Source organism: Rhinichthys klamathensis, unplaced genomic scaffold (genome assembly GCF_029890125.1).
Source record: "Rhinichthys klamathensis goyatoka isolate OS25496 unplaced genomic scaffold, OSU_Roscu_1.1 h1tg000136l_1, whole genome shotgun sequence".
Lineage (NCBI taxonomy): Eukaryota > Metazoa > Chordata > Actinopteri > Cypriniformes > Leuciscidae > Rhinichthys > Rhinichthys klamathensis.
Genome location: NW_026606671.1, coordinates 224147 through 237696, shown reverse-complemented (window position 1 = coordinate 237696; position 13550 = coordinate 224147). Strand labels below are relative to the sequence as shown.

Here is a 13550-nt window from a genome sequence, read left to right as displayed (position 1 = left end):
TCATCTCTTGATTGATTTCAAAGCAAAATATTGCTATTTTAAAAACTAATGGTAGGTAAAGTTGTTGGATAGGAGGTCTATGTGTTTTGTTTCATGTGTCAAGAATCAATACGGTACAGTATGCCATTCAAACAAAGCAGTACAGCGCCTCTGCGTATATACTCCACAGCAGCAGAGGGCGCTACACGCTCACTTATGCTTCAGTTACAAGCTCACCGGTGCTTCCTTTTCACAGAATATTCCAGTTACCCCATCCAGTCAGAGTTGGACCCTTTTGCCTATCAAAATCCAAGAAAATGTCAAACCCGACTCCTGATGCCAAGCCTGGAAATTCAGACAACCCTCGGGTATTCTTTGACGTAGATATCGATGGTGAAAGAGGTCAGAATCTTTTGTTATCTTTAGAAAGAAGCTGAATGACTCCATGCCTCCGTCTGCTGCCACATGCCTCTTAACTGCTGCTTAGAAGAAAGAAAAGGAATTAATAAATAAATGCACTGAACTCAACTAGGGACACTACTATTTAGAAAAGCAACATGCATTTTCCCGTTTTGCCATTGAACTGAGTGTTTTCTGTATTATATACACGAGTCATTGCTGTTGTGCAGTACATTTTTTGTCCTCTACTTCATATATCGTAATATATGGGATACAATATTAAACTCGCACGTCTTTTAAAGATTGTAATTACGTTTATTAGAATATCACAATTGAGTGTACATATGTGTGATTTTTAACATGTGAAGATATATTTTCCATCTTTCTCAAACCAAACCAAACCCAAAATCAGTAACAAAACAAATAACAAAAAAAAATAACAAAAAATGCAATAAATAAGAAGAAAAGATGACAGCACTTCTCATTTCTACTCTTCAGTTATAGTGAGTAACTCTTTTGGAAGTTAAACTGTAGATTTTGATTTTATTGATATCTGTAAAGCAAATTCAATATGGTCAGATAAAATCCTTAAAAAAATAAATAAATAATAGTGGTCATAATATGCAGCCACATATCACCTGATGACTAAATATCTGATAATAATGAATTCCTGATGTTTTTGTTTCTCTTTGCAGTTGGCCGTATAGTGTTTGAGGTCTTTGCTGATGTGGTCCCTAAAACTGCAGAGAATTTCCGTGCTCTTTGTACCGGTGAGAAAGGGATTGGTAAAAGCACCGGAAAACCGCTGCACTTCAAGGGCTGTCCATTCCACCGCAGTGAGTGTCCTGACCTCCCGTTTCCATGGAGATGTGTATAATGATCTAATGCGCAGGGCTAGGCCTGGGAAAGTCATAAATTATTATAGTGAATAAGCTTTTTTTTTTTATATATATATGCCAGCTATAGAATATTTCATTGCTCATGTCGTGCTTGCAAAATAGTCTTAGTTATTAGTCACATTAAGTATGATCATTTAAAAGGATAACCTGAAAATTGACCCTCTATAAAACAATTAATCAACTTTGTATTTCTTATTGTACCCTTCAGTCATCAAAAAATTTATGGTCCAGGGTGGAGATTTTTCTAATCTGAATGGAACTGGAGGAGAGAGCATCTACGGGGACAAGTTTGAGGATGAAAACTTTCACTACAAGGTACCACAGAGCTGCTTTGTCAAGTCAGCTTAATTTATATAGTTCTTTTTACAATACAGATTGTTTCAAAGCAGCTTTACAGTGATAATAGGAAATGAATGCAACAAAGTTTGTTTTGGCTGTACTGCAGCTCTAGAAGAAAGTCATTGTCTAGCTTAAGTTTTTAATTGATTCATTTCCGTTGTGAAAATCATGAGTTATTAAATTAGAAATTTCAACTGAAAACAGTGAAATGTGTTTTAATGTGTTCTGGCCATTTCATTTACACGACAACAGCGTTTTGGTGGCCTTAGAATGCAAACTTTGAAGTAGTTTTCAAAGTGCAAGTTTTTGAAAACGGCATGCACGTGTTACTATTTAGTCTATATATGCATGCGCGTTTGTGTGCGGACGCGTAGTCTTTCTTTAGAAAGTGACATTGCCAATTACTTGTCTGGGATGCATAATACAGTGTTTTTAGTCGTTTGCGTGTGTCATTTTGATAAAGTTTTCATCTGTACAGAGGAAAAACATTTGTCGTTAAAAAAACTAAACTTTTGTCGTGTCGATGAGGCCTTCGCAGGAGATAGTCTAGTTGACGCGGTCTCTGCTGACACTTCAAGGCTGCGTTGTGTTCGTGTCTAGGCGCAGGTCCTTCATCTGGTACTAGTACGGTAAACCTCCGGATAAACAGAGAGACTAATATTAGTATAGATGCCATTCTTCTTATGATATAACGAGTACATCAGGTGTTATGGGAAGTGTTCCCGGTTCCGGCTGACCTTTGCTGTAAAGAATAAAAAGTCTCATCATTTACTCACCCTCATGTTGTTCATATCCTGTAACACAGAAGTAGTTTAGCAGAATGTTCACGCTGGAAAACATGATATAGGATTCTGGTCACACCACCCACACATCTCTAATGAACGTCAAACCTTGTTCGATGCACATATTCAGTGACAGAATTTTTATTTTTAGTGAACCTTTCGTTTAATTAACCAAATCCATCAGTCTGCGTAGTTGCTCAGAAATTGCTCTGAGATTAAATATACCAAACACAGCCCTTGATTCATCTCCCTGAGGCATCCGCTAATTTCCTGGTGTCTGCTCTGAGGAATAAATGAGACATACAGTAGATACACCTTGTGTTTCTCTTGAATGAAGTGGTGCTTCATTAATGGTTGTGTCTCTCCCCCCAGCACGACAGAGAGGGGCTGCTCAGCATGGCCAACGCCGGCCCCAACACCAACGGCTCACAGTTCTTTATAACCACGGTTCCCACGCCGCATCTGGACGACAAACATGTTGTCTTTGGCCAGGTGGTGAAAGGAATGGGGGTGGTGAAGAAGCTGGAGGGGCTGGAAACAAAGGAAGACAATCCTGTGAAGGTGACCATGTTAAATGCATGCAAACATTTTTTACTCTTTAAACGCATCATGACGTTGTGACATCTGCTACCATGCTTAGAAATATAACGCGACCGAGATCTTAACTGGTCCTGAAGGACAGGTGTGTCTGAGATCTTTTAAAGGCATTTAGTCACCATTATCAAGATTTAATAGTCATGAAATTTAGTCTGCCACCTGTTCTGCACAGGTGAACTAGCTAGTGTGATAAATGAGCTTTTTGAAAGGAGTTGACATTGTGTGTGACCATTTCTCTCTCCAGTAAGGAAACAGAAAATGCATTTTCCTTTTTCCAGTGAGCAATTGAATATGAATATTTAGATTGATTGTAACTGTCTCTCTCTCAGCCCTGCGTCATTGCTGAATGTGGAGAACATAAAGCGGGAGATGACTGGGGCATCGCACCTAACGACGGCTCAGGAGACGCATACCCAGACTTCCCTGAGGACTCTGACGTGGACTTTAAAGATGTATATATATAATATTTCAAAATATGCATATACAAGCTTATAAACTTTAAATGACAAGTTAATATTGTGTTTGTAGGTATGGCCCTTTGCGATTTGCAACTCAAAATAACACACACACATATATATAAAACTTATATTACACAGTATTATACTATGATAGCTGAAATTTCACATGCTAAAAATATAAATTTGTCAAATCAAACAAAACTTAATCTGTTCTCTTTCTAGACAAACCAAGTCTTTTCTGTGGCAGAGGATGTGAAAAACATCGGGAATAATTTCTTCAAGGCTCAGAACTGGCAGTCAGCCATATTGAAATATTCAAAAGCTCTCAGGTGAACACTCGAGTCTGCCATTAAGCCTCATTATTTCATTACATCCAGCTTTCTAGACTTGATTTCAATGTGTCAAACCTTTGAAAAAATGCTGTTATAGCTGAGTTTTCTTTTCTCAAATGTACTCACATGTCATGATGACATTCCTTTAAGCACCTGCTTGATATGCAAGATCTCTCACTGTGTAATCTAAAGTAAATGTTGCTTATAACATTTGTGAATGTGACATGTCTGTATGCATCATTGTAAATCAGCAATGTCACTAAAGGTTACTTTGGTCCACAGGTATCTAGAGTTTTGTGGCAACATCTTAGACGACGATAGTGCCCAAAAGAAGCTGGAGCCCACGGCCCTGAGCTGCATTCTCAACACGGCCGCCTGCAAGCTCAAACTCAAACTCTGGCAAGAAGCACTCGAGAGCTGTGATGAGGTAACATGGGATCTTCTGACATTTGAGGCGTCTGAACGGTGTCCAGTTGCATTGGGGTTAGAGGATATAAGATTTTTTATAACAACTCATCTCAGCCATTCACTGCACTTGAAATAACCTTGTCATGGTCGCTGCCATTTTTAGATTACCAGATGCACTGTCTCTCTATTTAGGGAACAGTTGAAATAGAATAAGTTGACTAATTTCTCAAAAGGGCCTGTAAGGGTGTGTTCACACTTGTAGTTCTTTAGGTCTGGACCAAAAAAGAAAATTATACAATAACATTCTGTTATTTTAACACAGAATCTAAAGATACAGAATAAAAGGTAGAAGAATAAGGTCACAAGCTAATTGGACAGATTTTAGGATGTATAATTTAAAGACCAAACATTTAAAACAATGCTGTGTTCTGGGTTAAATGCTAGGGCTGGGCAAAAAAAATTGATTTTTCGATTAATCGTTTTTTAAAATGTGGTCGATTCAAAATCGATTCTCAACGGCCACAAATCGATTTTTTCCATATTCAGGGCTCGCGGTGCTGCGTCTTCTCTCTCTGCACAAGGCAAGCGTCAAGCGCTGCAGGCGTCGATACACACCAGAGACTAATTATATACACACTCGTGTTTAGGAGTCGGGACATGATTCACTTGCACAATCGGGCCAGCATTGCATCGTAACTAACGTTTATCATTTTCACGTCTTTTTTAAGTTTTACCAGTTTAATCATTCAAGCAATTTTAAACTATCCTGTGCTCGCGCATGTTTTTCACTGCGTGCACATACAGCCTAAATCCGCCTCACAAACAGCTCGCCAGTAACAAAAGTTTTTTTTCGTGGATTATATCGCTTTAACAGTTAAAAACACGCAAAATGATGTCAAAACTCTGGTCTTGGCGAGTAACCTCGTAAAGACAGTCGGTTATGTCTTAAATAAGCATAAAACGCGTGTCACAGACAGTATAATGAAACAGTAATGGATCCGTGCACTAGCTCTTAAAGTGAACGCAGCCATATGTGTCTGTCGTTCATTTTGTTGTCAAAACAACAAAATATAGCATTAATTGTAAGGAATCAGAATTAATAGCCTATGTATTTAGGGCTGGGTATCGTAACAAAATGTTCGATACCGATACCTTGACTTCGATACCGGTTCCTGAACGATACTTTTTTCGATACCAATTTTATGTAACCAGGTTTAACAATATAACATTACCTAATTTTTTTTTCAGTTTGTTGACTTTTTTACACTCATATTTTGAGTATGTAAAAAAGCACCAATGCTAAAGTTTTCTATGTTTCCTAATCATTTAACAACATGTATTCTTTACTTCAATGAGCTCATTGTTTCTGCTTTAACTTAATGCATTAATTAACGATGAAACTGAATGAAAATTAATTGAAATGCATTACACTGTCACCTCTGATAACAGATCACTCTAAATTGTAATTTAGACATGCATTTTCTGTAAAGCTGCTTTGAAACGATATGTATTGTGAAAAATGCTATACAAATAAATGTGAATTAAATTAAATATAGGCTACTGGGGGGCGGGATATATACCTGCACGTGAAGCTTGCAGCAAAGCACTGGCAAAAGTAGCCTAATGATTATGGATGTGGAAACAATAGCAAGGAGATATTTTAATTGTTTATTAATGAACAGTTGTTTACTAATGGTGTGTTCACACCGAACGCGAATTTAATTATTTGTGCGAGTAGATTACATACATAGTCAATGCAACGACGCGAATAGACGCATCATTCGCGCCGGGCGTCGCGAATGACGCGAATTGGGCGACGCGTTTGCCGCGAACGTCTTCCACGCAAGTTGAAAAATTTGAACTCGAGCTAAAGATTCAAGCGTCGAACTAGACGCGATAGACGCGTATTTGACGCTCTATTCGCGTTCGATGTGAACACCATTACTCTCAAGGGTATTTTGTGCGCTTCAGTGCCTAGATTTACCCTGTTGCCGGTCTTGGCAGCAATGATCTTGTCGAAAATATTGCATCGCGTGCATCTGGCATCGAGTCTGGCACATGACATAGGTACACTTTGGATCATTTCCACATATTTTCTATCTATCTGGGTTGGGACGCACGCTTACACACACACACACACACACACACACACACACACACACACACACTGCAGCCTCACGTGCGACGAGCCGCGTCTCTGGGCAGCCGCGTAAACTAGTGTTTTTCCGCCACAGCCAATCATGCTGCATGCTTATTGTTTCACTGACGTTGACGAGATTAACCACTTAGGTACCGAAATGTGGTACCGAAAAACAAGACATGTTTCGATACTCGGTAGTATCGAGGCAATTCGGTCGGTACCTAAAAAGTACCGAACTCGGTACCCAGCCCTATATTTAATTCAGTCAGGACTAAAAGACTATCCAGTGTTATTTTACATTGGATTACTTTATTCAGTTTCTGTAGTATTTCTGACCTACCCAAAAACTTTTCTTTTTATGTCTCTTTATTTGTGTCTTTAGGCCTATTCTATTGTATTTATTTGTGCTACTTTTTTCAATTTAATTCAAAGATTGAAATCAAGCTTCCATGTGTTGCATAAACTCTTAACAAAAAAATTACCCCATTGTAAAAACAAACATTTAGGTGAGGTCAATGTAATAGAAAATTGTCTAAAAAATGATAACTGATATTTAGACTGAGATTTGTATTACATCTATATTCATTATAGTCGAATCGAGAATCGAAATCGAATCGAACTGTGAGCTTGTGAATCGAAATCGAATCGAATTTGAACATCTGAATCGATACCCAGCCCTATTAAATGCGCTTGTTGTATGTCTAAATGCATATGGTGGTATATTTACTAGCTGAGAACTTATAAAATGCGTAAAGGAGTCACACACCAAAGATGTGCTGCAAGGAGACGACGGTTATGACACCTGTACTGAACTGTAGTGGGCAGTGCAGATCCTATAACCAAAAGAACCAGGTCCTTTTAAAGGTCCCATGACATGGGGTTATTTTATTATTTTATAATGTTTCCTGGGTTACCCTTATAATGTTAGTATGTTTTTTAGATAAAAAAATAGTCATAATTTAGAAATAAAAGGCATTTTTCCTAGCCTGATTTTACCGTCTGATTTGAACGCTCTGTTTGAAGGGGCGTGTCGGTGTGGGATTGAGTGTAACCAGACACTGCTGTGATTGGCTGACATGCTTGCATATGAAATAGCTACATATTACATGTGAAACTCTCTCGAATACCTTTACTACAGCTATTATACGTTTTTACTATTACAGCTATCGAGATTAACGAATCGTGAGATGTTTTTAAAGTATTTAGATCTATAGAGGGTATGCGCATGACGTCACCGTCGGCCGGAGTGAATGTGGTCACGCCCACTAAGTGGCAAAAAGACTGAGCGGCAGCATTTGTTTTCAGCGTGAATGCTGTGAAAAACACACAAAACACATCTAAAACGGGAAAGAGCTTTGCGATTGACTCTACAACTAGATTTGACCAGAAATCTGAGGTACTGTATATTTTTACAGACTGCAAAAAGCTACAGAACAGACTATATTCTGCATTATTGGATGTTTTTAAATAAACACTGACAAAAACTATACAAGTTTTAGGGCTGGACGATATGATGGTATACAGTATAACATTAATGTAAGTAATCACTCGGATTTAGACCTATCTATGTTGTATTTATATAAAACGTTTACAGGCAAATTTTCGTAATTTATTTCCCCGGCGTCGAAATCAGGCATATAAATGTCAGGAAACGCGATTCCTGGCTGCATGTCAATATCCATGGATCACTGGATCTTTGATAAGTTGTAAGGAACACTATATCGAGTCCAACTTTTAGTTTAAACTGATAATAGTTTGTTTAACCCACGTTTTCGCAGTTTCCCCTATTAACTCCTGCCACGCAGCAGCTCTTTTGCCACTCAGTCCGGCTGAGGGGGGCGTGTTCCGGCGGGAAAGTGACGTTAATGCATTCCCTCTATTCCCATCACATAAAGGCTGCGTTTACACTTGGCATTAACATGCGACCTGTATCTGGATGTTGTCCACATACACATTGAAAAGACAAGTGTAAACGCACATCTGATCGGAATGTTATCCGATCAGCGTTTCCCGGTTCGGAGGTAGTCGAGGACGCATTGTGATCGGATCTCAGTGTAATGTAAACGCAATCCAGCCATCGTGTCTGCATTCACAGGTGAACGTATTTAAATCCCCGCCCAGTCTCCCCGCGTGCCTGTCAGAAAGTAATGGCCAGACGCAGTTTAGACACGAAATTAAACTTATTTGAACAATAAACGTCAATCTTTAAAACAGTTTATTTATGTGTGTCATTTTTCATTTTAATTGTGCAACATTATCTGAACGAGGCGATCGCCTGTACACTCACAGTCAGTCATGAGATCTTAATGAAGAGCTGCACTTGCCAGAGGAATAATCGGAATTTTTTAATGTTTTAAATGTTTAATGTTTTTATTGTTTCAGCATGTTTATCAATCTCCCATTTCTGTCAATATAGTCATTGCACGCAACCTTAAACCCAGATAATGTGACTTGTTTAACATGATCAACCCAGTTATTTTTGTAAGATCAACTCTGGAAGTATTCCTTCTTTCAAAAAATATAATTTGATCTAATTAATGGAGATTGCATATGAAAGTAAAGTGAGTGAGTGAAAGCAATTGGGATGTTGTTTAATTTGTATCATCTTTACTATTAATCTGGTGTCGTGCCACAGACCTGATTTAAATATTATGCGGGAAACAGAAATCTGATCGGTTATCCAGATACAGAGGCTGCTTAATGTGAACAAATATAAATGCACCATGTCCTGATTGGCTAATGATCCGATCTGCTTGATCGGATCACGGTGATCGCATGTTAATGCCAAGTGTAAACGCAGCCAAAATGTTGCCGTGATGAGCATTGAGCAGATGAGTCTGTTGATCGCGAGAATGAAGATCTTATCATTGCAAAGCAGTTTCTGCACTCTCTCTAATGCTTTCACCAATGCAAACATGATGATGTACATACAGTAAGAGCTTTGTTGTGCAGTGTAACGTGCGCAATTGATTTCATAACGAGTTGTCCAGATAAACTCGCGCTGTTTGGAAAGATTGTTCTTTGATCGCTTTCTGTATATAATTTGTTCACAATTTAAATAAGATTATTTTCATCCTACTAACAGAAACGATGTGAAGTTGATATTTTAGTCACTGGCTTGACTTACTGATGCATAAACAGTATTGAACGATTTTGAGAGAAAGATTAACTTACCTGTCTGAACTTGAACAATTAGGCTAACGTACACATCAGAAATTGTTGCTTTGCTCAATCGATTTATTTTCAGTCGTTCATCGAGGCCAGCTCTGTATTGGCCCAAGTTGAGGAAACAGTCGTCGGTGAAATGTTTGGACCATACAAAACTTTGGGAAGTTGTGTCGGCGCATTTCCAGAGAAAATAAAATGAACCCATTGTTTCTTCAGAGGCTCGGATGAAGGAACTAAAAAATACTTTTGTGTTCATTTGTACATCCGAACACTGATCAACTGCCATGCTTCGCTCGTTTGCAAGCCATGATATCTCTCGAGGAAAAACTCAAATCGCGTTCGTACTTCCTAGTTCATTTTCTCATGGGCGAGCCAAATTCTCTGGGCGGCAAAGCAGAGAAAGGGGAGGTTACCTTTCCTACGTATGACCTCATACGGAGGAGATTCAAGATCAGCCCGTCTGAGCTTTCATTTTCTCAAAGGCAGAGAAAGATAGCCAAAGCTCGGTTTACACCGATTGAAATTTCTAGCCACTGGGGGACCATATACAGGCTAGGGGAACTCATATTAATGTTAAAGCTCCAGTCCGTAACTTTTTTAAGTTAAAAATAATCCAAAATAATTATATAAAAAAAAAACGTATTCTGCCAGTGGTCAAAACTATCTGCTTGCCATAGCTAGATTCAAAACGGTTAGCTTGTAATAATGATTTTAATTCCAGTGGTACTGGTGGGTTTCCGCGGGAAATTCGAGCATGTCTTTGCGTCATGACGTCACACCCGTACACATAAAGAAGGAGTTTCGGCTATAGCCGGCTATACTGCGCGTGACGAGATGTTTAGATGTATAGGCTTTTCTCGCAGCACTTTACATAATTAAACTTATGGCATCCAGAAAGATCCAAACAACAATCATCAGTGTCAACTGGAGATTCAGCAGTTATAAAACCCAAAAGACTTCGTACTTCGGATTTAAGGTGGCTAGAGAAAGAGAAAGAAACTGTCTCATGCGAACACAAGGCTTTAAACATCGGCGGGGCTTTTGAAAAGTGCTTGAACTCCGTGTTTTGAAGGGGTTCAAAACGGAAGAAGAGACGGCCTTTTTCTGCTGAACAAGTAAGACATTTCAATAGTTCAATCGTGTAACAGTACGTTTTCTTAATTCACACAGTTATGGAGTTTCCTTTGTTGTGCCTTTCTCGTTTTGCTATTATGGAGAATATGAATTCTGAACTACACAGGTAGCTGCTAACCATAAAACACATTAAATTTAACATTAGTAACGCAATGCTGATGTTGTTAACATGAACAATTTGAGAACAAAGTAGGCTATAATTTGCACGGTTGCTGTAAATCACGTTGATTAAATCTAACGAAGCTTATCATGTCGAATGCTTTTTCCCCCTTAGTTGGTCAGAACAAAAATGGATTTTACTTACTTGTTCAGAAGACATTTTCTTATGAAAATTCTTATGTTGGTCAAACTTTCAAAAAGTGAATCTGTGATTCTGTATGACATTATATCCACACAGCGCGGTGACTGACAGCAGCACTCGCCTCAAAGCACTGTGTTCATCCGCGCTGTTTCATGCCGATTTACAACCCACGTAAAGATAATAATTCCGCGAATCACTGCAGTTACAGATTTCGAACAGAGAGATGGCAACAAAGAGGAAAAGTTCCGGACTGCAGCTTTAAAAAACCTCAGAAAGTGAAAATTTCATGTCATGGGACCTTTAAGGGTCACATCTTGTGACATTACATCCTGTTTTTGGTTAATTTAGATGTCTTTGGTCCGTGTTGCATTCCTATTTCAGTCGGACCGCACTAGAGTTTGTTTGGAAGCGGACCGAGTCCCACTGAAAAGGATAGCTGCGTTCACAATTAAATTTACACTTCAAATGAACCGAAATAAGAGGGATCACGCCCAGTGTTTGCTTTAATCGAACCAATCTTGCCAAGTGTGAACACACCGTAAAACTGTATTTTCTACTGGTTTGTTTGGTGATTGTGATGTTTTATTTTAGCCTGGATGCCAGCCCGAACCCAGCACACAACATTTTTTGGTCGGGAAGTTCGGTCTGGACTCGATCCATTAAGGAGTAATTATGATCGGTTCAGAAATCGTCGGGCCAATCAAATTGCCAGGGCGGGCTTTATACGATGATGGACAGATGATCTGCAGTTACGTAATCATCACGTTATCAAAGAGCGCTTGGGTTGAACTGGTTTCCCTCACAGATGACTGCAGCTGGAGAACTGAGATGTAGAGATTCCGCTATCGCGTCTGTTGTAAAAGAAATCGACAGCGCATTCATTTTAAAAGATGAACAGAACTGCAATCAAGGCATTTGTCGATCGGAAAGATGTGTTTGCCGTCCTTCCTACGGGATTCGGCAAAAGTTTATTTTATCAGCTGGCTCCGATGGTCGCTAAGAAGATGGGACGCAATGAAAACCCTGTGGTCGTTGTGGTTTTTCCTTTGGTCGCACTCATGGAGGACCAAGTAAAAGAAGCAACACTCATTATTTTACTACTTCTTCCAGCGTGCGTGCAGTTGAGTTCTGATGACAACTTTGTAGCTCATAAAAAAAACACTTACTGCGTTGCTGCGGTTTTTTTTCCCCTGGTTCGGTTAAGACACGCCTCATAATCAAAGCCCTATGGAGCAGTATCAGACTCACATTCTGACTAGAATATGAGTATGACGAAGTCAGGCTAGTTTTATTTATTATAACATGGTAATATTTTTTTTCTCAGGCTCTGGAGCTGAACCAGTCAAACACTAAAGCGTTGTTCAGGAGAGCTCAAGCCTGGCAGGGGCTTAAAGAATTCAACAAGGCCATGGTACAAACACTACACTGAGTGAAATACACATTTATCTCACTCTAAATCGGTGGTTCTCAAACTTTTTAGGATGGCAAGCAAAAAAAACGAGTAGACCGCAATTTTGGGGAAATAGTTTCTTACAGTTCTAGTGCTCATTGTAGGTAAAGAGACTTTAGAAGAATGTTAATTGATCTTGGTGCTTTTGGTCAATTAGATTTATTTTATTTTACTTCTCTGATAAATAGTTTGAGAACCACTGGCCTAAACACCTTAAAGCAAACAATGAAATTCTGGCATCACTTACTCGCCCTCATGTCGTTCCAAACCATGTATGACTTTCTTCCATGGAACATAAAAGAAGAAATTATGAAGGATGTGGTATTTCTTTTTTATCCATGCTGGTGGAAAATAGATTGGAGCTTTCAGGCTTCAAAAAATGATGCATTATTAATTATCTTTGATAGTTTAATTTAGAACTAGTAAACAGGACTTGTTATTCAGGAAAGTCAATAGGAAAGACTATTTCAGCTAGTTACCAAGGAAACATTTCTCATTTTAATTTAGTTAAACTTGATGTACTAAAATAAAAATGAATAATAACTACGGACATTACACACACACACACAAAAAAAAACATTTCAAACTATTAGTAAAAACTATAATAGCACAATGATACTAAAATAACATTCTGTTAGACCGAATCACTCCACTTACTCAACTCAGCACAAAGACCCGAGGTAAAATGTCAGAACGTTTTACTGTATTTCAATGAATCAGTCTTTCAATATTAGAAAATTGCTCTCATTTACATGACAATTTGTTTCTGGGTATTTTCAGAGCACTTACCTTTTGTCTTTTTAAATGCAGATTGATCTGAAGAAAGCACAGGAGATTGCACCAGATGACAAAGGTTAACCAGCTCTTTACAAATCTATTTGTTAAATTTAGTTTAAAAATATCTTTGATTATGATTTGTGAATTGTTTTCTTCTTTAACATTTCCCTTTCCCTGATTCAAGCAATTGGAAATGAAATGCTGAAAGTGAAGAAGCAAGTGAAAGAAGAGAAGGAGAAAGAAAAGAAGATTTACGCCAAAATGTTTGCGTAAAGGAAACTGCAGTGACCTCACTCCACACCGCCCTACCTGCATATGTTCACTTACTAAGACACAAGTGCAACGTAAGTGTATAGCTGGGTTTAAAAAAAAAAGCCTTGAAGTCTC

The 13550-nt window shown here is 38.6% G+C and overlaps 1 protein-coding gene across 1 annotated transcript; it reads left to right on the top strand.

Moving 5' to 3' along the window:
• Positions 1-232: 232 nt before the first annotated feature.
• ppid (peptidylprolyl isomerase D) lies at positions 233-13484 on the top strand. Its single transcript, XM_056257228.1, has 10 exons — positions 233-381; positions 1074-1214; positions 1486-1592; positions 2771-2959; positions 3325-3447; positions 3676-3782; positions 4068-4212; positions 12261-12347; positions 13197-13239; positions 13348-13484. Exons 1-10 carry the CDS (start codon positions 297-299, stop codon positions 13434-13436), a joined length of 1116 nt encoding a protein of 371 aa, XP_056113203.1. The 5' UTR covers positions 233-296; the 3' UTR covers positions 13437-13484.
• Positions 13485-13550: the final 66 nt, after the last annotated feature.